Source organism: Rana temporaria, chromosome 8, assembly GCF_905171775.1.
Source record: "Rana temporaria chromosome 8, aRanTem1.1, whole genome shotgun sequence".
NCBI classification, from domain to species: domain Eukaryota; kingdom Metazoa; phylum Chordata; class Amphibia; order Anura; family Ranidae; genus Rana; species Rana temporaria.
In genome coordinates, this window is record NC_053496.1 from 117,434,631 (window position 1) to 117,459,986 (window position 25,356).

General features: G+C 40.6%; 1 protein-coding gene across 3 annotated transcripts; it reads left to right on the top strand.

Annotated features, from left to right (window-relative positions):
* The first annotated feature begins 218 nt into the window (after positions 1-218).
* LOC120908991 (small proline-rich protein 2B-like) lies at positions 219-24,779 on the top strand. 3 transcript variants are annotated; one of them, XM_040320563.1, is made up of 3 exons: positions 219-411; positions 20,829-20,879; positions 24,540-24,779. In XM_040320563.1, exons 1-3 carry the CDS (start codon positions 309-311, stop codon positions 24,632-24,634), a joined length of 249 nt encoding a protein of 82 aa, XP_040176497.1. In that variant the 5' UTR covers positions 219-308; the 3' UTR covers positions 24,635-24,779. The 3 variants fall into 3 exon arrangements, with proteins under 3 accessions (XP_040176497.1, XP_040176496.1, XP_040176498.1); XM_040320562.1 differs by lacking the exons at positions 20,829-20,879; positions 24,540-24,779 and adding exons at positions 1,620-1,670; positions 3,280-3,579 and having other exon boundaries at positions 231-411; XM_040320564.1 differs by lacking the exon at positions 219-411 and adding an exon at positions 19,699-19,871.
* The last annotated feature ends 577 nt before the right edge of the window (positions 24,780-25,356 follow it).

Consider the following 25,356-nt stretch of genomic DNA (forward strand, 5'->3'; position numbering starts at 1 on the left):
TGCTACTACAATTTTTCATTTTGCACATAATCCTAATTATAACTATGTATCACTATATAAAACAATTAAAATGATTAAATCATAGTAGAGTGTAGGGAAATAAAAAGCAAAGTGCTTAGTAAAGAACAAGAAAATTGTAAATGATTAGCATGTTGATAGTAAATCTGTCATGACCGGCCAGCAGAAGAATGTGTTCTAATTCCACCTCTACCTACAGTATATATACAAAGGTGCCATCCTACACTGTTCAAACAACCCAAAAATCTCCTCTGAATCTTCCAAGAAGGAAACCAAACTTAAAAGCAGATATGTCTGGAATCAAAGGGAAATGTGTTGCTCAGAAGATCCAATGCCAAGATCCATGCAACCCTTGCCAAAATGTAGTAGTCTGCAAAGTTCCATGCCAAGACCGTAAGTGTTGTGTTTATAAACTACTTTGATTTTATACATAAATAAATGTAGAAATGTTGTATGCACGTCCTCCACTGTAAATGCTGCATGTAGCTGATGATCTATATAGCTGATCCAGCACTGACAGAAGCCGCATCAATTAGTAAGGGAAATAGTTTTTTGGATCATCTTGGTCCAAACAAGTAATTTAAAGTAAAAGTAAACCTGGAGTTAAGCTTTGAGCAAAATGTTTTATCTCCAGGAAAAAAAATTGTATGTAACATGTAAAAATGCGTTGGAAGAAGCATTAGATTGCAGAAGTCTGATATGAAATAAATATATGACTTGATGTTCCAAATATCTGACTGAATTCTACTAAAGTGGATGTAAACCTGATTTATTTTTTTATTTTTTTGATGTCACAATGTACAGTATAAGATTTCCTATCATCTGTGCCCAGTCTTGCCACACAGAGTTAATTCAGCTCTGAGCAATCCTCTTTTATTGTTCAGTGAAATAAAACGGATTTTACGGAGAAAAACCTTAGTCCGTTCTGCCTCCTTGCTGTGAGTGACAGGTTATTTACATATCTCATGCACTAGCTTCAGACAGGCATTATTTTTTAATTCCCACCCCCACTCCTTTTCTGAAGTCATGTGGTTACTTTTCCGGATTTTGACTGGATGTTAGTGATCATAGCAGATTTCAGTGTAAGAAATACATAGGAGAAAATGCATGTTGACAAGGGGAGTGTAGAGGAGGGCGGGGAGTCTACTGACATCATAACTCCACCCACCGAGCTCCAGCCAACAGATCCACCCACAGAATCTTCAGTTTTTCAGGTCTCATAACAGACAGAGGGGAGACATTTGACAAGTAAGGATATATGCAGGAGGCATCTATATCCTTATAGATGAGCACTATGGCAGTAGTTTAGAAAGGATGAGAGTGGGTTTACATCCACTTTAACCCTGGGAACGTAAGGTCAGGTTTTCTGATTTCACCTATTGTGGATTCCTGTTCCTAGCAAAAAAAAAACGTAGTTGCACAAGACAATCATGTCATGGTGGTGATAATACCATTGAGAAGAACATGCATTCTAGTTGCAGTAGATGAATAAATCCATTGTAGATATAAATTATAGATTTCGGCTAAAAGCATTAATGTTATTTGGTTACTTGTATTGGTTGTCTGGTATTCTTCTTTAATATATATTTGTATTTCTTCAGCATGTAAGCCTCACCATCATCACCATGGCACCGTCTATGTTCGCCAACAAGGTAAAAGGAGCAATAGATTATTGTTTTGAGTATTTAGAATAATAGATGAAGAATGTATACTTTAAAATAAGCCAATCTTCCCATCACTGAGAAAGGTGGTTCTTCACAGATTACAAATATTGCACATTTTGAGTTGTTTCTTTTTGAGATGGCTTATCAATGTACTTATGATTTTAAGTGATAATGGGGAAGATCTGCATAGAATTAAGCATTGTTGATGATTTCAGTTGTTTTGGTCCAACAGAACATCAAAAGTGACAACTATAACCCTTTGCCCTTATTTGTGCTTAAAAACTACTTTACTGTTCTAATACCTACATGAACTGTTCCCCATTCCACCTGTAGTGAAATGAAAAGTCATACACATTTTCCACAAGTAGGTAGCAATACTACAAACTTTTTTCTTACAGATTACAACACAGTAGGTACAAATAGTGGAGTTGTATTGCATATTAATGCAACATGGAGTGAAACATGATTGCAAACTCATTAACAATAAGATGGTTGGTGCTCCTTGCCAAGAGGCCTGTAATATGAATTGTATTGCAAACCTCTGTAAATGATATGCATTTACTAAACACATATATTTTGCTTTTGTACTCTTCATCTACAGGCTGTAGAAAAAAATCCTCCGCTATCCTTACCATGAAAATGGATAATGTTAACCAATATTGCAGCTGTCAACTAGGAGTGCACATCTCTACCCCCTGCTAATTTGGGGAATTATCACAGCCACAGGTCTCAGATTAAGTGCTTGTTTGCACACAGTTTGGCTCTCGAAGAGCAGATTGTGACGGAAAGCTAAAATATGTTTTGTCACCCCCTCACTGCCTGTTTAACCTCTTAAAACCCACACCAGCTGTGTGCATTGCACAGTAGCAGCACAGCCCCATTCAGGTATATCATTTTTGCTGGTGTAAAGGATTGCGGCTTCGGCATGTGATCACCGCTGTCTGCTGCATTTTCAGCTTAGGGCGGAGCAATTGAGTGGCAATAAAAATTCAGCTCAGGCACATGTTTTTACCACTTCCCAAACACAAATGTAAACAAGGCGTAAGATGATCAGGAACCAAATAGTAAGGTTTTTCCATCATGTGATCATTAGAACAGCCAATCATAGTGGTCACTGGAAGTTTTAAACTTCACCATTCTGCAGAAGGTACTGTGCTTCTCTCTCTCTCTCTCTCTCTCTCTCTCTCTCTCTCTCTCTCTCTCTCTCTCTCTCTCTCTCTCTCTCTCTCTCTCTCTCTCTCTCTCTCTCGGCTGTCAAGATTAAGTGTTAGATAGCAGTATAGCATTACAGTTTGTAAAAAAAAAAAAAAAAAAAAACAATTATACATTTTAACAGTTTGATTAAAAAGATATTCATGGAAAATAACTAAACATTTTTTTTTTTAAAACACTTTTGTCCATAGTTCACAGCAAAGTATTCATTAATACAGGTTATGTAATCAGGTAGGCAAATTGGAGTTATTGTCCTGAGAAACAACACATACTAATGCTGCTAAATTCATTCTGAGCATTTAGGCTTCAATGGCCTCTGGTCATGAAGGGGTTAGGATGTAATATATGACTAATATATGACTAATGAAGGTTTTTTTCTTGGCAGATCCATGCAATCCATGCAACCCTTGTGTTGTTCCCTGTTGTCCTGATCCTTGTGATCCCTGCCAGGGTCAAGGACATTTCTGCTGTGATAAATGAAGACGTCATGTTTGTGTCTATAATCTGATCTACCCATTTACTTCTCTGCAAAATAAACCACACTCCTCTCATTGTACAATGTTAAATCCTACATCTTTTTGTCTCGGGTTAAATGACCCTGCTCAATAAAATCTTTGCAACTGATATGTTTTTGCATTTCATCACTTGTTCTGTACTTAATAAATTGTCAGTCTTATCAAACATACTTTTAGGAGGTTACATTTTTTTAGAAAGGAGATATTTTTGAATTTATTTCCAGTTTAATGACAACGGCAATATTGTCTTTTATCACACAGCATTAGCATTTTAACATTTTCCTTATGGTATCATGGTGATGGTTGAATATATTTTTAAGGCAGTAAAATATTTTCAGATGCTATAACTTATCATATCCATGGCAAAGAATGGCCTAAGCATAAAAAATACAGAGCATCTTTTCCAAAATGGCTTCCCTCACAACCTGTTAACTTTGAGATAATATCTGTGTCTGATTTACATTTAGTCATGCCAAAGTTACCAAGCCTGGTCATAACCCTGTCTGTAGTTAAAACACACTTTAAGAAGAAACGTTATGACAACAGTTTTTTTTTTTCTTTGATAATGTACCCAGAGCAATAACTGCCCAATCACAAGCACATCTGGGAAAGTGGATTTACACTTGAGGATCAAAAGTATGGAGCTCTTGCCACTTTTAGAAAAATAGCATCTGTTCATGACAAGCTATGACTATACAGAATCTGGATTTCTTAATACACAGTATATATCAAGTCCTACACAAAAAGAAAGTCAAATATTTGCTACAGTTGAGCACATAAATATTACTCTGAAAATGTGGAAAACAATCACAGTATAAATGAATGTTGTGAGCCTTAAACTTGGAGACATTATCTGGCGTGTATATTGCGATTTTTTTTTTTAAAACTATAGCAATAGAAGGATCCAGTCAGAAGGGTAAAACAACATACACCAATAACATGGTCTATTGCCTCCCACTGGTATTCCTCACTGAGTAAATTTTTGCATAAGTTATTTCTGCACATAGATCCACAGTTCTACTGTATACCATCTACAGAGGATGTGTACAACTGAAGAGAGACCTCACATACTTCAAGAACTATGAGATAACTGCAAAGTTTAAAAACGTATTTATATCAGATATGACATTATATTGCAAGTGGAATGCCAGGCAGAAAAAAAGGATGAAAACGTAAAGACAAAGCATGAATTTGTTAGATGTAGGACTGTGTGCCTTGCATGTCCCACATTTTACCCTTCAAGTTGAATTTTTACTATTTATCTCTATGCAAAAAATAATTACTCACGTTCTATTGTATTTAGTCTTGCCATAAATCACAAGGTTCAAAAAGCATTTTTAAAAGTTTCCTTACCCCCCAACCCCAACCGTCATGCTAATCTAACTAACTATCCCCCACCTCATCGAAATACAAAGTTCTGACATTGGGACCCCTGCTATTCCATCACAATGATTACATGGGACTGGCTGTCATCTCCTTAATACTATGGCCCGGATTCACAAAGCACTTGCGCCGACGTATCTCGAGATACGCCGCGTAAGTGCAAATATGCGCCGTCGTATCTCTGCGCCGGACTCAGAAACTAACAGGCTTCATCCGACCGACGTAACTTGCCTACGCCGGAGTAGAGTGGGCACATATTTACGGTGGACATATTTGGCGCTGGCCGTATTTGGTGCTCCCATTGATTTTCTATTCACATATGCAAATGAGGGAGATACGCCGATTCACGAACGTACGTCCGTCCGACGCAGTGCGCGTAAAATCCTACGTCCGGCGTAAAGGTATGCCCCATAAAGGAGGTGTAACTCAGCAGCATCCATGCAAAGGGCTGCAACAGGGAACACAAGCCGACGTATTTTACGTAGTTTACGTAGGACGTGAATATGACTAGGCGTAGGTTATGTTCACGCCGTAGGCAGTGATCCAACCTATCTTAGGCAGTTGTTCCAACGTGATTGTGAGCATGCGCACTGAGATGCGCCCACGGGATGGCGCATGCGCAGTTGGCGATTCGTATCTGTCTGGCGCTCGGTCCATCATTTGCATGGGGTCACGCCTCATTAGCATGGCTCACACCCACTTCCACTTACGCCAACTTACGCCTTGGAAACCCAGTGCAGATTTGGGAAGAAGTGCTTTGTGAATTCAGTGCTTGCCTCTCTGCGCTGCGTCGGCGTAGCGTAAAGAAGATACGCTACGGCGGCATAAATATGCGCCAGTGTCTGTGAATCCGGGCCTATGTGTGCAAGTCCATTAGAACCCCATTATCTCATATGTGGAGATCCATTCCTGACACTAAATGTAGCATTTTTATTTTAAGCTGCAAAATAATGGAATTTGTAATGCAGAACTCTAATGTAGCTGAGCGCAACAAACTGAAAACGCTATTTAATTTATTTTTAATCTTCAAAGCAAACTCACCTATCCATTTATGTCTCCATGCTTAATTTTGTTGAGAAATAATTTTGAAACACATCCCTTAGCATTTTCAGCAGCAGCCATCTTGAGTGGGGCAGAAGATTTACCTGCCTATCTATTTACTAATTTTGGCAGCATAAGGATTACAAATAATTAGTGTTAAATGAGAGAGTTTAGTCTATATTTAGGATTGCCATAGGGGTACATATGCCAGTGTAAAAAAAGTTTTTAATATACTTCAGTATGTATTGGGTTCCCTTTAACATTTCAATCAGGCCGTTATTCGTTTATGCAGACCGGGTTGCCAGGAAAAGGAAGAGAGTGGTAAGCTGCCCCCTTCCTGTCAACACTTGCAAAGCTCATTGCATTGCCCTATTGTTGAACAACAAGAGCCTCCTCACACATCCAACACTTCAGTAGGGTTTGTAGGGGGGAGAGGAACTTAAAAGAACCTGGAACTAGCCTTCTTTATAACAAGGAATCCCCATATATAGATCCTCCCAGTGCAAAGAACACACTGGTACATTAGTATCACTATTACCCATTGCCAAAAATATTGAATACTAATAAAAAATCACCACACTGTGAAAAAGTAATTTACTGCAAAAAAAAAAGTGAAATAATTTGCCCCATTGTAAAACCAACCTCAATCATGTCATAAAGCTGCAGGTGGACAGGGGGGCGGTGGTGTTGATGTTTGTCATGCCCTGCATGTTTCCCTTAACTGGTTGGGTGCCAAGTACTGAGTCAAATGTGTGTTCTTCTGGGCTACATTAGGCACTTTGTTACAGGGTCACTTTACCACACATACATTGTTCCACCTTCAATATAAACAGATAGGAAATATCTGAGTGACTCTAAAGTGTTATGCACCTTATCCCAGTTATTAGAAGTAACAGAGGTGTACTGAGTCCCTTAAATACCTGGGTATTTTACTTACCCCCTCCTACTCCTCTCTTTATTCTGTTAATTTTCCCTCTATAATTTTAGACATTAATAAATCTCTGCTGACTTGGACAAAATACCCTCTCTCCCTTCTAGGTAGAATTAACATCCTAAAAATGTCCATCCTACCCAGATTACTTTATCACTTTGAAACACTGCCAGTCGCTATACCTTCTTCCCAGCTTAAAGTGATTCGTCTGAGTTTCTTGAGGTTCATATGGGGTGGCGGGGCTCACCTTAGTCTATGTTTTTTTTTTTCATGTCCCCGGTTTGTACCTCCAATATACACCTAAGAGTTGTTTGTTTTATATGATCTTGTAGAATTTCACTTCTGTGTTCTGCGTCCCTGGACACTATGTATATGTCATTTACTTCCATGTTCTCGTTTGTACAATTTATTTGTTGTCATTCTGTTGATCTTTTCAATACTCTGTACCTTATGATACAGTTATGTCTTACTTGTTTTATATAACCCAATAAAAATACAAAAAAAAAGAAGTAAGGGAATTGGGATTGTAACGGTGCTAGAAATAATGAATACATAAAAAAGAGTACTGGTATATAATGGCCATGTATTTATAAAAAATACATTTTTATAATGGCCATTAAATCCCTTCAAAATAATGCCCTTATCCTAATTAAACCAGCAGATAATGGAGGAAATGTGGTGGTTATGAATGTTGATGATTATGAAATTATGTGTCGGAAGATTCTCACAATAGAGAATGTACTGACCCATATTGAAACTCCTGATTGACAATTTCAACCTGGAATACTATTCCTTAATTGCTAAAGCCTTCAATAAGGGACTTATTGATAAATATACATTGAATCATCATATCCTTGCCATTGGAAGATGTGACCGCTTGCCCCTCCATCAGACGGCATCATATGATGCTGCCTCAGGACGAACTTTGTTCACTTGACAGCAATACTCCAGCTGCCGCTATGAGTTCTGGGGATTGTAGGCCAAGCGGTATCACACATTGGTGCATGCACGGCGGGCCTTCTTTGTCCACGCTCGCTCAGTGACGTCATACGCCGAGCGAGCGGGTGGGTGTTTATTGCTAGCCACTCCAGCAGATATCTGGCTGGATAACAGGGGCAACAATTTTTACTCACTCTGTGCAGGTATACTCTTGATGAAATTAGCTCTTTTACTGGCTGTCTTTGAATGGCGTCATTCCTCCGCTTTATCCTTTGTCTTTTAACTATTATTCTTATATATGTGTAGCCTATGATCTGTTATCTAGCACTCTGAGATCGTGTAGCATATGATCTTGATTTAAGCACTTTGAGATTGATCCTTTTTATTGAGCTATGAGCCCTCCCCTATTTTATAATGAATTAATATGGCTATATATGCATCATTTTTGTATCTTCAATTTCTTCTTCGTTCCCCTATTTATGAAGATTTGGATTCCCGTTTCCTCTTTTTTTTTAGGGGGATTGATATTCAATTTATCTTCCTTTCTATATTTCCCCTCTTTTAATATTTGGTCTTAGCTTTATATTTCAGTGTTCAGTGTTTAGAGACTCTTTCAGTGGACTGTCTGGGATATTTTTGCCCTTTTGTCCCTTCCCTACAATATAATTTCTCTTGTTGCCCCTGAACCATTCATTATGTAGCATTGAGCACAGTAAGTACCCCCTGAAGCCATTTTGGCCATATATATTGGACCCTATTGTGTTTGTCCAATATTTGTGTATAGTGTTGAATTCTTGTTTGTTTGTCTTTGCACACTATAGCTGGGTCTTTACTTACCCCCTGCGGCTGGGCATGGCCTCCCTCCACAAAAATCCTAGTTGGGGGGTTTTCATTCCTGGGGGACACCTCTTCCGCTTGTTCTCTGATCTGGGATTGGTAAACGTAGGTATGTTTCTCTGGCAAAATTCTTCTAATCGAATTTCCTTTGACACTTCTGTATTTGATATGTAATTTCAATAATTAATTGTGTATTTGTTGTTTATTTGTGTTATAGCTGGGTTATATTCTGGTGGTCCCAGACAAATCCCCTGAGGAAGCCACTTTGGCACAACATGTAGGTTTGGAACATCCTCTTGCGACCACCATTTTTGCTTTTGGGATACCAGCGACCCACCATTTGCAATATATGCTCCAATAACCAATTTAAATTGAACCCTTTTGTCTATTTTTTTGTATGAATAAAGAAACAAACTTTTGTATATACTCTTTTCATGTAATAATTATTTCTATCACCATTACAATCCCAATTCCCTTTCTCTATTGTTCCATCTTCACGGATGTCCTGGGACAATGCTGAGGTCGCCGTGGGGAAATACTCAACCTTAAAGGCTAAGTTCACCTTAATAAAAAGCTTTCTTTGATTTTTAGAACAAGGACTTACCTTAGCCCCCACTGTGTTCCATTGAAAGCTTCATGACTTCCTGCTATGTAGATTTGGGACATGAGAACTAGCAAGACACAGGATGCAGTTCACCAGCTGACCTCATTAGCACACACACACACCCTGCACCAATCAACTATGTTTGCACATCAACCCTGGCATCCCTGCAGGCATGCATTTACCTAGCTTGCCAATGTAGGCTGCCACAGCTGCTATGTTTTCACAGCATCCTCAGCATCTCTCCAGATGGTCCAGGGCCACATGCTAAACTCTGCAGCCACATACGGACCTTGGGTTGGACACCCCTGATATAGTGTAAGGGCCTGCCTGATAGGATAAAGAGTGAATGGATAGATAGGTAGGTTCTCCTATTCCATTGTTTTGGTAAATCTAAAGGAAAATGTACCGATATTGTGCAATCAGATTGTATAGTGTATGGCCAACTTTATACATAGGGCAGCACCGTGGTGTAGTGGTTAGCACTTTCACCTAGCAGCAAAAGGGTCACTGGTTCGAATCCTGACCATGACACCATCTGCCTGGAGTTTGCATGTTCTCCCTGTGTCTGCGTGGGTTTCCTCCGGGTACTCCGGTTTCCTTCCACACTCCAAAGACATGCTGGTAAGTTAATTGGATTTGTGCAAATTGGCCTTTATTCAGTCATTGACTGCATCCTGGCCAGTAAAAGGAGCTAGATTAAGAACATCAGAATCTCCCTGCTCACTATGGTAATATGCATCGAGGCCCACGGGTAAGACTGTGTTTATAAGCATTGTTTAATTTAAATAATAATACTAAGGAGTGGACGGAGACACTTAGCTGTCAAGCCCCATTCACATCTCTGCACCTGTTTCTTGGGGGGATGGTTTTTTTTTTGGATCTTTTTCTACTCCTCACGCATAGGACAGTCAATTCACTTGAGTGGGCTGTCCTAAGCATGATAAAAGCTCCAAAGAAGTTCCAGAACTCTTTTTTTGTAAGTGGAGTGAGGTGCGTTTCATTACCTTGTATTTTGCTGTGCTTGCACCACACTTGTCTTACCACAAAATGCATGACAAACATACACCTGAATTTCATACTTGGGGTGCCATTAACAATTCATGATAACACAAGCAACATGTGCATTTGCAGCACATTTCCAAAACATTGTTATTGTTCAGAAACATGCAGATGTAATTGCTCTTCTGTAAAAAGATAAATTTTACTTTCAGGCCCCATTTACACCTAAATGGGACCATATGTTTTTTGGCTTGTTTTCTGGTGACATGCATAGCACAGCTCATTAATTCCAATCCAACAAAGTAGCTCATGGGAAATGTTGCCGTTTTGCGGTTTGCACATTTTTGAATGTATTAGACACCTATATACTAGGGCAAGTAGCACACCTATACCAGTGCTTGAAAGGACTTTTGTGGATCTGTTAGGTAGCAATTTGTGTCGCTAAACTCTGTCCCTGCTCCAAACAGCACCCTCTCCCTAAACTGACAAAAAAGTATATGAATGTATTAGACACCCATATACTAGAGCAAGTAGCACACCTATACCAGTCCTTGAAAGGACATTTGTGGACCTTTTAGATAGCTATTTGAATTAATACAGCCTGTCTGTCCCTGCTCCAAACAGCACCCTTTCCCTACACTGACAAAAAGCAGAATGTAAGATGGCCGCCAGATCAGGTCTATTTATAAGGTAGGGGGTATGTCCATGTGCTGAAATGTCTCAATTGGCTGTCTTGCATCACCTGATGGATGTGTCATAGGTCAAAGTTCTTACCCATGTAACAATGCGGAGAACCACCGCGAACATCACCGGATGTCCGACGGTTTGGCGGACCGCGAACAATGAAAATTTGCCTCAAAACTACCGCCTGGCGAACCGGCAGGCCATCTCTAGTTCAGAGTACATAGTGCAGTCCGTGTAGTATTATACAGTTAAGAGTATATTGTTCAGTCTGTGTATTATATATAATACAGTTCAGAGTATATAGTGCAGTCCATGTAGTATATATAATACAGTTCACAGTATAAACTTCAGTCAGTGTAGTATATATAATACAGTTCAGCGTAGAAAGTGCAGTCAGTGTAGTATATACAGTATAATACAATGGAGAATATATAATACAGTGTATTGAAGTGATTAAGGGGCACCCTATGAAAGAATTAAGAAAAAAATGGCCCTTTGGGCATATAAGCCTTTACAATTAGGACTTTTGATTTTTCATTATTGAGTCCGATAGACTTTAGGGTTCACATGTTCGCTATGCCTGTTTGAGGTGTCCTGGTGCAAACCAAACCAGGAGGTAAAATACTTTTGTCTATGCATCTGCATAGACCTTGACAGGGTTGGCATCCATGCGAATCTTCCCCCACGACACTGCTTCATCAGGTCTGGCACCAGCATCCGAACCATCAAATTCCTGAGCTGTGTTGATGTACACGGCATAATCTGCACCGTTTCTCATGAGATTAGCATTGCAAATGTGGTGTTTAACCTAGTAATAGTTTGACTGCCTTCACATGAGCCACTTGCGCATAGACCTTGACAGGGTTGGCATCCATGCAAATCTTCCCCCACGACACCGCTTCATCAGGTCTGGCACCAGCATCCGAACCATCAAATTCCTGAGCTGTGTTGATGTACACAGCATAATCTGCACCGTTCCTCATGAGATTAGCATTGCAAATGTGGTGTTTAACCTAGTAATAATTTGACTGCCTTCACATGAGCCACTTGCGCAATATAAGTATTACTGCTACTACAAGTTTTAAATTTGTACTCTTAAACATAGTCCTAATTAAAACTATGCATCAGTGAAAAAAACAATAATAAAAAGTTTAAATCATAGTAGAGTGTAGGGAAATAAATATCAAAGTGCTTAGTAAAGAACAAACAAAGTAGTAAATAATAAGCATGTTGATAGTAAATCTGTCGTTACCAGCCAGCGGGTGAATGTGTTCTAATTCCACCTCTACTTACAGTATATATTAAAATGTGCCACCATACACTATTTAAACAACCAAAAAAATCACCTCTGAATTTTCCAAGAAGGAAATCAAACTTATAAGCAGATATGTCTGGAATCAAGGGGAAATGTGTTGCCCAGAAGATCCAATGCCAAGATCCATGCAACCCTTGGCAAAACGTAGTAGTCTGCAAAGATCCATGCCAAGACTGTTTAAGTGTTGTGTTTATAAACTACATAGATTTTATTATACATAAATGTAGAAAGGTTGTATGTAGGAATGAGCCAAACACCCCCCGGTTCGGATCGCATCCAGAACATGCGAATAGATCAAAAGTTCACGCAAACATTCGAACACCGCTAAAGTCTATGGGACTCGAACGTGAGAAATCAAAAAAGGGAATTTTAAAGACTAATATGCAAGTTATTGTCCTAAAAGGTGTTTGGGGACCCAGGTCCTGCCCCAGGGGACATGCATCAATGCAAAAAAAGTTTTAAAAATGGCAGTTTTTTCGGGAGCAGTGATTTTAATAATGCTTAAAGTGAAACAATAAAAAGTCAAATATTCCTTTAAATTTCGTACCTGGGGGTGTCTAAAGTATGCCTGTAAAGTAGCGCACGCTTCCCATATTTAGAACTGTCCCTGCACAAAATGTAATTTCTGAAGGACAAGTCATTTAAAACTACTCGCGGCTATTCATGAATTGTCGGGTCCCGGCAATACAGAGAAAAGTCATTGAAAAAAATGATTTTTGCCAATTTTTTCAATGACTTTTATTTCTATTGCCGGGACCCAACAATTTTATTAATAGCACAAGTAGTTTTAGATGACTTTTTTCCTTCAAATTACATTTTGTGCAGGGAACCAAAATTTAAAAAAAAATATGTGGGGGTCCCTCCAAATTCCATATCAGGCCCTTCAGTCTGGTATGGACTTTAGGGGAACTCTGCGACAAGATAAAAAAAATGGCGTGGGGTTCCCCCAAAAATCCATACCAGATCCTTATCCAAGCACTCAACCTGGCAGGCCGCAGGAAAAGAGGGGGGACAAGAGAGCGCCCCCTCCTGAACCATACCAGGCCATATGCCCTCAACATGGGGATGATGCTTTGGGGGTCTCATCCCCACAACCCTTGTGGGGCCTCATCCCCACAACCCTTGCCCAGTGTTTGTGTGGGTCTGCGGGCGGGGGGCTTATCGTAACCTGGACCCCCAGATTTTGGCCCCCACCCATATGTGAATTGGTAATGGGGTACATTGTACCTCTTCCATTTCACAAAAAAGTGTCAAAAAAGGTAAAAAAAACACACAGACAGCTTGGGACAAGTCCTTTAATAAAAAATCTAAAAATGTATTCCAGCGATGTACATCCTTCCACGACCCGGACCCACGCTACCCGCCACTACGAATGATACAGCCTCCTCCATAGAAGGCTCCCGGGCGAATGACGCGTGAGCCATGTAACATTTCTTTTATAACCGAGGGCGGGGCCACCCATGACGTGGACAAGTGACCCCGCCCCGTTCTGATGTAATGGGGGTTTCCGGCGGCTTCCCCGTGGTGTCACGGATGACCCTGCCCCCTCTGGCGCGTCATGGGGTTTCCCGTGACGCACTTTTTAAAACTTTTTGTTGCATTGATACATGTCCCCTGGGGCAGGACCCTGGTTCCCAAACACTTTTTATGATAATAACTTGCATATTAACCTTTAAAATTAACACTTTTGATTTCTCCCATAGACTTTTAAAGGGTGTTCCGCAGCTTTTCGAATTTGCCACGAACACCCCAAATTGTTTGCTGTTCGCCAAACGGGCGAACAGCCAATATTCGAGTCAAACTCATGTTTGAGTCGAACATAAAGCTCATCCCTAGTTGTATGCACTTCCTCCACTAAAAGGCTTTACTGCTTATAATTTCCTGCTAACAATATTTGGTTATGCATGTGTGTCAGTTATCGTATCAGTAGCTATAGTTTTATTTTAGCTGGATCTGTATTATTTTTAAAACCGGAATCTAGGTTTACTTTTATTTTGAATACACAAGTAAGCTGGCCCCTAACAAACTATTCCCATTACTCCAAAAGAATCCGCGCTCATGGATGTCTACAACTTGTATAGGACCCAGTGTTGTTGGGAAGAAATTTCAAAATAAAGTTTTAAGGAAAAAGATCCATTTATTAGAGATCAACTTCAGTGCTATTTAAAAGTCCATAAAATTGCTCTGTATAAGATCCTATGCAAAACTGTGTAAGCAGTACACAAGATAGGTGTAGTATTCCACAAGTAATCACCAGTAAATCATAGGGTTAAACCTCCCGGGTTCTATGCACATGCCTTCATATGAAAAATGTGACCAACAGTACCTTGGGGGCAGAGGATGGAATGGCGGTGTTGAGAAAAAGCCGTACGGCTTTCAGCAAGAGCCTGACATCAGGCGATCCACCAGGCTGAAGTGTCACTGCTGGGCGGAAAGGACGGAGCCGTCCGACAGATCCTGTAGCCGGGGACACAGCGCGGTAAGGTCTGGGATGGCAAAACGTCATTCCATTCGGTCGTAATGACGTCAGAAAATAAATAAATGGTAGTGGACGTGAGGTGGTGAGTGTTGTGAGGGAGAGAGGGGGGGGTAAGAAAAGAGGAGGAGGCGGAGGGGAAGCGGGTAGGGGGGGGAAGGGGGGGGAAGGGGGGGGGAAGGAAAGAAGGAAAAGGGGGATGGGGATTGAGAGGAACAGGGGAGAGGGAGGAAAGGGGAGAGGAGTCAGGGAAGAAAGGGTGGCAAAAGAAAAAACAAAAAACAAAGAAAAAAACCCAAGAAGGGAAAAAAAAGGGGGGGGGGGCAAAAAGGAAAAGAGGAAAGTGGGGCCGGAAATGAGGGGGGAGAGGGAGGGAGGTGTGGGAAAGAGAAGGAAAAAAAGGGGGGGTGAGGGTAAGGAAATAGAAGAGGCAGAGTTGAGGGATGAAATAAGAAAAGAAAAGGGGAAGGGGGTGGGGGAAAAAGTGGGGGTTTGAAGGAAAGGGGGGAGGGAGGGGGGAATAGGAAACAGGTGTGGGGAAGATGGGGGTATTAGTGAAGCACAAAGGAAAAAGGTGGTAAAATGTAGGGGGATCCCGGGAGCAGGAGCCCAATAGTGGCACCTGTTGGAGTGCCTGTGAGTTCAGCACAACATGTAGAGGTGGTAAATGTGTATGTAGTCGGGGGGGCAAGCAATGACCCATGGTAGCATCAGGGTAGTGATGCTAGCATATGAAGCCTAGGAGGGAAAAAAAAAGTGTCAAAGGTGTAATTAGTGATAGGGAAAAAATGTCCAGAAGAGAGGCAGGCTGAGAGTAGAAAGGTGTGGCGCAATGCAAGTAGAGGACAGAGCGGGGTACTTACTGTGGACTGGGTAAAGTCGCAGCAGTCCCGGGACCCAGCGTTGGTGATCGCTGGACGCAGGAGAGTCCTATTTATGTGTCTGGGGCATGGCGCGCCTATCCCACACTGACAGACGCTGTGTCTCAGCGTCGCTGGTGAGAGCCGTGCGTGTGACGTCACGGCGGGTCCTATACAAGTTGTAGACATCCATGAGCGTGGATTCTTTTGGTGTATTTCTGTATGTTTGGTACTTCCGGGTACCACGATTCCCGCAGCGCTGGACTATCTACTCCACACCTTATATACAAGTTGTATTAGGGTCAACTTTATCCGTATTTAGCGCCAGTGATTTTTTTGTGTATTTATTCCCATTACTCATTGATGTCTGTCTGCTGTCAGCACTGTGTAAATGGTATGTAGTATCAGCTACATACAGTATACAGCAATGCAGTGGTATTGGGAATTTCCATCTGCTGCCAGGACAAAATTGAGCCAGGTTGAGTGCTTCTCAAACGTTCACAGTGACTTGACTTCTATGGTGACTACATGCCAGGCTAGTCAAATTCCTCTCTACAAGCTTCTGAAACAAATCCAAATTCTTGCCCCTTGATCCCACTGGATAAAAATCTGATCCAGATTTAAATGGAATCACCCGACCCTCTGATGTGTGTATGTGTGATGTGCGAGCAAGGATTGGATTCTCTGGCTAAATCCATGAGATCATTCAATGCACATACATCATGAAACATTTGGGGAGACTCACCTGCACAAGGTAAAACCCCCTGATCCAAAACTTCTTCATCATCTTGATTGCTAAAATAATGTTTTCTTAAATCAAAGCTCATGACAATTTATTGACATCTAGTAGCTTTCCAAATAAATCAAAATGTTTGGTTGGACAGAAATTTACCACTTGACAACAGTGAGTTTTCAGTTGCAGACAAATTAATCGGAATTTCCGACAACAAAACAACGTGTTTTTTTTTCAGATGGAATTTTGGCTCAAACTTGTGTTGCATACATACAAATGTTGTTGGAAATTCTGAACGTCAAGAACGCCGTGACGTACAACACTACTATTAATTAATCAATGAACAAATGATGAAGAAAGTATTTTTTTAAAAAAAATATAATAAATGAATGGGGCACCCCAAAGCACCCTCCCAATGTTGAGGGCAAGCGGCCTGGTATAGACTGAGTGGGATCCTACGCTGTTTTTTTTTTATGATTTTTCATGTATATTGCTGGGACCCAGCAATACATTACAGCCACAAACAAGTTTCAATTACTGTACATTTTTTCCTTTAGAAATGTCATTATTGCTGCATCATTGTTCTACACATCACATAGATGCGCCACATTACAGGCAGACTAAGGTGACCCCCATGGCACAGCATTTAAAGGAATATTTCATTTTTATTGTTTCACATTAAACATTATTAAAATCACTACTCCTGGATAAACAATAGTTTTAAAAACTTTTTTTGGATTGATACATGTCCCCTAGGTCAGTAACCGGGTCCCCATACACTTTTTACGGCCACCCTGTTCCAACAAGGCTGCAATGTCAGCAAGGCGGTGGTGGAGTCATGTTTTGGGCCGGAATCATGAAAAGAGAGCTGGTCGGCCCCTTTAGGGTCTTCAAAGGTGTAAAGATGACCTCGGCAAAGTATGTGGTGCTCCTGACTGACCACTTCCTTCCCTGGTACAGAAGAAAGAACTATGCTTTCCGTAATAAAATCATCTTCATGCATGACAATGCACCATCTCACGCTGCAAAGAATACCTCTGCATCAATGGCTGCTATGGGAATAAAAGCAGAGAAAGTCATGGTGTGGCCTCCATCCTCCCCTGACCTCAATCCTATTGAGAACCTTTGGAGCATCCTCAAGCAAACGATCTATGAGGGTAGGAGGCAGTTTACATCCAAACAGAAGCTCTGGGAGGCTATTCTGACATCTTGCAAACAAATTCAAGCAGAAACTGTCCATAAAACTCATAAGTTCAATAGTTGCAAGACTTGTGAAGCTGCTATCAAATAAGGGGTCTAATGTTAAAATGTAACATGACCTGTTAAAATGTTTAAAAAGTTAATATGTTGTTCAAAGTTTGATTGAAATAGCTGTTGATTTCGGTAAATATGCTTCAAACACAACAAATGTCAATTGTCAGTTCTTTACAACCTTTAGGCCCCGTACACACGACCAGTTTCCTCGGCAGAATTCAGCTTCCGACCGAGTTTCTGGCTGAATTCTGCCGAGAAACCCGGCCGTGTGTACACTTTCGGCCGAGGAAGCCGACGAGGAGCTCGACGAGGAAATAGAGAACATGTTCTCTATTTCCTCGTTGTTCTATGGGAGCTCTCGTCCCGCCGAGCTCCTCGGCGGCTTCAGTGCTGAACTGGCCGAGGAACTCGATGTGTTTGGCACGTCGAGTTCCTCGGCCGTGTGTACGAGGCCTTAAAGTGTTTTGAAACTTACTGTGCGTAATAATTTGGAACAGTGCATTGTACGTTTTTTATTTTGAAAAAAAAAAAAAACTGTTATCATTTACTGCTTGCCGACCACGCACCGCAGTTCTACGTCGGCAAGCTGGCTCTCCTGGGCGAGAGCACGTCATTCTACGTCGGCTCTTTCAGCCGCCACTAGGGGCGCGCGCGCGCCCCCCGCTCGCCCCCGACTCCCGTGCGTGTGCCCGGCGGGCGCGATCGCCGCCGGGCTCACGCGATCGCTCGTTACAGCACAGCTCTCGGTCCTGTCAGCAGGGGAAATGCTGATCTTCGGTTCATACAATGTATGAACCGAGGATCAGTGTTTCCCCTAGTGAGGCCACCCCCCCCCCACAGTAAAAACACACCCAGGCATACTTAACCCCTTCCCCGCCCCCTAGTGTTAACCCCTTCACTGCCAGTGGCATTTTTATAGTAATCCAATGCATTTTTATAGCACTGATCGCTATAAAAATGCCAATGGTCCCAAAAATGTGTCAAAAGTGTCCGAAGTGTCCGCCATAATGTCGCAATACCGGAAAAAAAATCGCTGATCGCCGCCATTACTAGAAAAAAAAATAAAATAAAAATGACATAAAAATACCCCCTATTTTGTAAACGCTATAACTTTTGCGCAAACCAATCAATAAACGCTTATCGCGATTTTTTTTTACGAAAAATAGGTAGAAGAATACGTATCGGCCTAAACTGAGGAAAAAATATGTTTTTTTTATATATTTTTGGGGGATATTTATTATGGCAAAAAGTAAAAAATATTCATTTTTTTCAAAATTGTCGCTCTATTTTTGTTTATAGCGCAAAAAATAAAAACCTCAGAGGTGATCAAATACCACCAAAAGAAAGCTCTATTTGTGGGAAAAAAAGGACGCCAATTTTGTTTGGGAGCCACGTCGCACGACCGCGCAATTGTCTGTTAAAGCGACGCAGTCCCGAATCGCAAAAAGTACTCTGGTCTTTGGGCAGCAATATGGTCCGGGGGGTAAGTGGTTAAGAGGTTTGTTCAATAAAATTTGAATTGTACTCTTAATAGTTGATAACATGAGAATTAGGGCTCTTTCACACGTCCGTTCCGTTCGTCCGTTTTTTGGACGTCCGTTAACGGACCGCAATGCTTCCCTATGGGCTAGCGTCCGTTAGCGGATGAGCATCCGCTAACGTCCGTTAGCATCCGTCTGCGTTCAGTTCCGTTTTTTTGGACGGAAGAAAACCCTATTTTTCTTCCGTCTAAAAAACGGAACGGACGAAAAACGGACGTTAACGGATCATCCGTTCCGCTAACATCCGTTTTTTCTATGTAAAAAGCCCCCTAAAAAAAAAAAAAAAAACGGATGAAAAAACTGATGCAAAAACTGATGCAAAAACTGATGCAAAAACTGACGAAAAACTGACAAAAAACTGATGGAAAAAACGGATCAACTGATGAAAAAAAAACTGATCTGAAAAACTGAACGGACGTGTGAAAGAGCCCTTATGCTGACTGTTGTTTACATCAATTATTTAGGTATTTTGGAACAGGGTGTAATCCTAATTTAAACTATGCATCAGTGAATAAAACAATAAAAAAGTTTAAATCATAGTAGAGTAGAGAAATAAATAGCAAAGTGCTTAGTAAAGAACAAACAAATTAGTAAATGATAAGCATGTTGATAGTAAATCTGTTGTTACCAGCTAGTGGAAGAATGTGTTCTAATTCCACCTCCACTTACCGTATATATAAAAAGGTGTCATCATACATTATTCAAACAACTAAAAAATCTCCTCTGAATCTTTCAAGAAGGAAACCAAACTTATAAGCAGATATGTCTGGAATCAAAGGGAAATGTGTTGCTCAGAAGATCCAATGCCAAGATCCATGCAACCCTTGCCAAAACGTAGTAGTCTGCAAAGATCCATGCCAAGACCGTAAGTGTTGTGTTTATAAACTACATTTTTTACTACAGATTTTATACATAAATGTAGAAAGGTTATATGCACTTCCTCCAATAAAATACTTTATTTCTTATAATTTCCTGCTAACAATATTTGGCTATGCATGTGTGTCAGTTATAAGTTATTGTATCAGTAGCTGTAGTTTTATTTTAGCTGGATCTGTATTATTTTTAAAACCGGAATCTAGGTATACTTTTATTTTAAATACACAAACCATAAAAAAAAGGTTTCCTGTGAATAGCTGAGAAGCATTCAGACCGACTCAGTTTTTCTATGGCAGCACACAGGAAGGTCCTGTACCACTGCCAAACCCAGAGCTAAATGCTGCATGTAGCTGATGATCTATACAGCTGATCCAGCACTGACAGAAGCCGCATCAATTAGTAAGGGAAATTGTTTGTTTGGATCCGCTTTGCCCAAACAAGCTATTTAACCCAAAGATAAACCTGGAGTTAAGCTTTGAGCAAAATTTCTTATCTCCAGGAAAAAACATCCTTAGATTATATTTTATATATTTGGTTACCTTACAATATCATAACATGTAAAAATGAGTTGGATGAGGAATTCGATTGCAGAGGTCTGATATGAAATAAACATATGACCTGATGTTCAAAATATCTGACTGAAGTCTACTATACACCTCAACCCTGGAAAAGTAAGATCAGGTTTTCTGATTTCACCTACTGTGTGCTTCATGTTCCTAAGAGCAAAAAATCTTGCACAAGATAATCATATCATGGTGATGGTAATACCACTGAGAAGAACATGATGTATTTTAGTTGCAGTAGATTATCAAATCCAGAGTAGATATAAATTATGCATATTTAACTATGGTTGCAATATTTGGCTGATAGCATTAATGTTATTTGGTAATTTTTTTCAAATGGCTGGTAATCTTCTTTAATATACGGTACGATTGTATTTCTACAGCATGTAAGCCTCACCATCATCACCATGGCACCGTCTATGTTCGCCACCAAGGTAAGAGGAGCAATAAATTTGTTTTGGGTATTTAATATATTGGGTGAAGAGTGTATATTTTAAAATAAGCCAATCCTCCCATCATTTAGAAAAGGCAATTCTTCACACACTTATCTGGGCTTATAAAGTATTTTACTGTACTAATTCCTACATTATTGTTCCTCATTCCACCTGTAGTGAAATGAAAATACATACACATTCTCCTCGTGTAAATTGCAATACTGCAACCTGAGGTTGAGATCGCAGTGCCTCAAACTTCTTGTCAGACAACTGAGCACATTGGACAGCTTGGAGTCTTGGACCAATGGTAAAGTACCATTAGCCCCAACTGTCCAATAAAAATGCTGCAGTGGAGGTACACCTCTCACTGCAGTGTCATAGAAGGGGCATGTGTCTAAAAGACAAATACTCCCTTCCTTATCTAAAAGGAAATACAGTATATGGGTTAATGGGTATAAGATTTACCCACAATCCCATGTTTTTCTACCAAAGTTAAGAGGGAGAATGAGAATCTGCTGCTGTTGAAAAAGTACTATTATGACTGAGCTAAATCATATATTATTATGCTATATGTTATAACATAAAATGTATTATTTATCTATTTACTGTGAAATTACTGGTTTGAAGTTATAACTTGAAACTTCAGTAATTTGCCCATTAAGCCACCTGCTTAAGTACAGTTTTTGGAAATATAGTAAATTGCCTTAAAAACAATATATAATAATTGCATTTATATTACTTACTGATGGTAATTAACCCCTTGCCACCCAGGTCAATTCTGACACCTCTCTCCTTCATGTAATAATCTTAATTTTTTTGCTAGAAAATTATTTAGAGCCCCCAAACATCATATATATATATATATATATATATATATATATATATATATATATATATATATATATATATATTGTTTTAGCAGACACCATAGGGAATAAAATGGTGGTCATTACAATGTTTTATGTTACACAGTATTTGCGCAGCATTTTTTTCAAATTCAAATAATAAAAAAAAAAAAAAACACTAAAGATAACCCAATTTTTTTGTATAATGTGAAGATGATGTTATGTCAAGTAAATAGATACCTAACATGTCATGCTTCAAAATTGCACACACTCGTGGAATGTCGCCAAACTTCAGTACTTCAAAATGTCCATAGGCGGCACTTTAATTTATTTTTACAGATTACGGCCCGGATTCACAGACATCGGCGCATATTTAGGCGGGCGTAGTGTATCTAATATACGCTACGCCGACGTAGCGCAGAGAGGCAAGCACCGAATTCACAAAGCACTTGCCTCCAAATCTACGCTGGGTTTCTTAGTCGTAACTCGTCGTAAGTGGAAGTGGGCGTGAGCCATGCAAATGAGGCGTGACCCCATGTAAATGATGGATTGAGCATCATAAAGGTACGAATAAGGTACGGCGCATGCGCCGTCCCGTGGACGCATCCCAGTGCGCATGCTCAGAATCACATTGAAACAACTGCCTAAGATACGTCGAATCACTGCCTACGACGTGAGCGTAACCTGCGCCTAGCCATATTCACGAACTACGCAAACTACGTGAAATACGAAGGCTGTGTTCCCTGGTCCATACCTTTGCATGAGTTGCGCCTCCTATATGGGGAATAACTTTATGCCGGACGTAAGTCTTACGCAAACCGCGTATATGATGCGCCGGGCGCAACTACGTTTGTGAATCGGCGTATCTCCCTCATTTGCATATGTGCATAGATAATCTATGGGAGCGGCAAATGCGTCCGGCGTAACGATGCACCCACGATACGATGGCGTAGGCAAGTTGCGTCGGTCATAGGAAGACTATTTTCAGGCGTATATAGTTTTGTGGGCACGGCGCACAGATACGACGGCGCATAGTTACACTTACGCGGCGTATCTCGAGATACGTCGGCGTAAGTGCTTTGTGAATCCGGGCCTACATGTTTAAAGATACAGAGGAGGTCTAGTGCTAGAATGATTGCTCCCGCTCTAATGATCATGGAGAATGTAGCCTGTGTGTATCTGGTGCTGAAACTAGCCAGTGCCTCACGAGCCCCTGACCTCACCGCACGTTCCTTAGACACAGAGGGTAAAAATAGTGGAGTTCTATATCACCATAGCTCAGGCACATTAACGCAACATAGATTGAAACATGATTGCAAACTGATTAAGAATAAGGTGATTGGTATTTGCCAAGAGGACTGTAATATGAATTGTTTTGCAAACCTCTGTAAATGATATGCATTTACTAATCACATATATGTTGCTTTTGCACTCTTCATCGACAATCTGTAGATAAAGATCCTCAGCTATCCTGACCATGAAAATTATAATGTTAATCTATATTTCAGCTGTTAATGAGGAGTGCACATCTCTACCCCCTGCTAATTCTGGGACTTATCACAGCCACTAAAGCCTCATGCACACACTCGGTTTACTCGGCAAGAACCAGCAAGAAAACTGCTGGCAGAGCTTTCTTGCTGAGTAAACCGAGTGTGTGTATGAGGCTTTCAGGTTTCTCAACAAGAAAACTGCGCAGAATCTAGACAAGAAAAATAGAGACATGTTGTCTATTTTCTCGTCGTGAAATTCTCGGCAGTGTTTTCCTGCCGAGAAACCCGAGAGTGTGTATACTTAACTGTTCCCGTGGAAACCTGCGCATGCTCGAAATGACTTAGACGCATGTGCGGTAGCTTCCTAGGCAAAGGTAGGGTGTAGCAAGATGGCAGGGACGTCATCGAATGTGACGAGCGCATGCTCGTTGTAGTCAATGACGTCACCACGCTTGTTCCATTCAAAAGAACGGCGGTTCTTCTTTTAATGGAGTGTCTGTACACTCGGGCGGCAACATTTTTTCCTGACGAGATTCTGGCCTGTGTGTACAGTACAGGGCTTCAGACTAAAGACTAACTGATACTAGACTGATACATAATATACAAATTTCTGTAGAGTTTTGCCTTCAGATTTATCAAAACCATGTAATATAAGTTCAAACATTAAGGCCCTGTACACACGGCCGGTTCATCCGATGAGAACGGTCCGACGGACCGTTTTAATCGGTCCACTGCTGAAGTGGCCTGATGGTCTGATGTGTGTACACACCATCAGTTCAAAATCCGATCGGGTCAGAACGCGGTGACGTAAAACACATGACATGCTGAAAAAAACGAAGTTCAATGCTTCCAAGCATGCGTCGTCTTAATTCTGAGCATGCGCGGGTTTTGAACCGATGCTTTTGTGTACTAACCATCGCTTTGGACCTATCGGTCAGCGGGCCATCCGGTCGATTTTAAAGCAAGTTCTATAATTTTTGTCCGACGGACAAAAGACAGATGGGCCGTACACACGGTCGGTTTGGACCGATAAAACTGAACTTAGGTCCGTTTTCATCGGTTTGGTCCGACCGTGTGTACACGGCCTAAGAGTTTCAAATTGTATGCAATCAGGCAGACCTTTGCACTACATGGTTTTGGTAAGTTTAAAGGAAATCAGACAACAAAAGTTGTATAGTGTGTATGGGGTCAGAGTTATTGTCAAGAGAACCAACACATACTAATGCTGCTAAATTCGTTCTGAGCATTTAAGCTTCAAAGGCCTCTGATCATGAAGGGGTTAGGATGTAATGTATGACTAATGAATGTTTTTTTTTTCTTGGCAGATCCCTGCAATCCATGCAACCCTTGTGTTGTCCCCTGCTGTCCTGATCCTTGTGATCCCTGCCAGGGCCAAGGACATTTCTGCTGTGATAAATGAAGACATCATAGTTCATAGTTGTGCCTATAATCTGATCTATTCATTTACCTCTCTGCAAAATAAACCACACTCCTCTCATTGTACAATGTTAAATCTTTTTGTCTCTGGTTAAATGACCCTGCTCAATAAAAATCTTAGCAACTGATATGTTTTTGCATTTGATCACTTGTTAGGATACTATTAGGAGGCAAAAAAAAAAACAACATTTAGAAAGAGATATTCTCACATTTATTTACAGATAAATGACAACGGCAATGTTGTATTTTCTACACAGCATCAACATTTTAACATTTTCCTTAAGGTATCAGGGTGATATTTGAATATATTTTTAGAGAAGGTTTTCAGTTGCTATACCTTATTATATCCCTGACAAAAAGAATGGCCTAAGCATAAATAATACCAAGCATCTTTTCCAAAATGACTTCCCTCACAACCTGTTAACTTTGAGATAATATTTGTCACGTCTACCCTAAAGCAGGTGGTCAGACACTACAGCTAGCTACTGTGTGCTTCACCTATAGCAGCCGCTTTACCTTAAGGCAAGCAGGCCTACTGGTACTTGGTTGCACCTACACACAATGCTTTAGTGTCTGACCACCATGCCAGGGCAGATGCGAACTGAGCAAACAAACAGACAACTTGCAGTTAACAGACAGATAGCGTGGGTCTATGACAGTCCAGGTAAAAACAGGCTGAGTTCAGGGAATAGTCCAATATCCGAT

What these genes read in the sequence shown, in the direction of transcription:
- LOC120908991 (XM_040320563.1), top strand. Translation starts at nt 309, where the DNA reads ATGTCTGGAATCAAAGGGAAATGTGTTGCTCAGAAGATCCAATGCCAA. An exon ending in CAAAGTTCCATGCCAAGACC is followed by an intron (nt 412 to 20,828) that starts GTAAGTGTTGTG and finishes GTATTTCTACAG; the next exon opens with CATGTAAGCCTCACCATCAT. An exon ending in CGTCTATGTTCGCCACCAAG is followed by an intron (nt 20,880 to 24,539) that starts GTAAGAGGAGCA and finishes TTTTCTTGGCAG; the next exon opens with ATCCCTGCAATCCATGCAAC.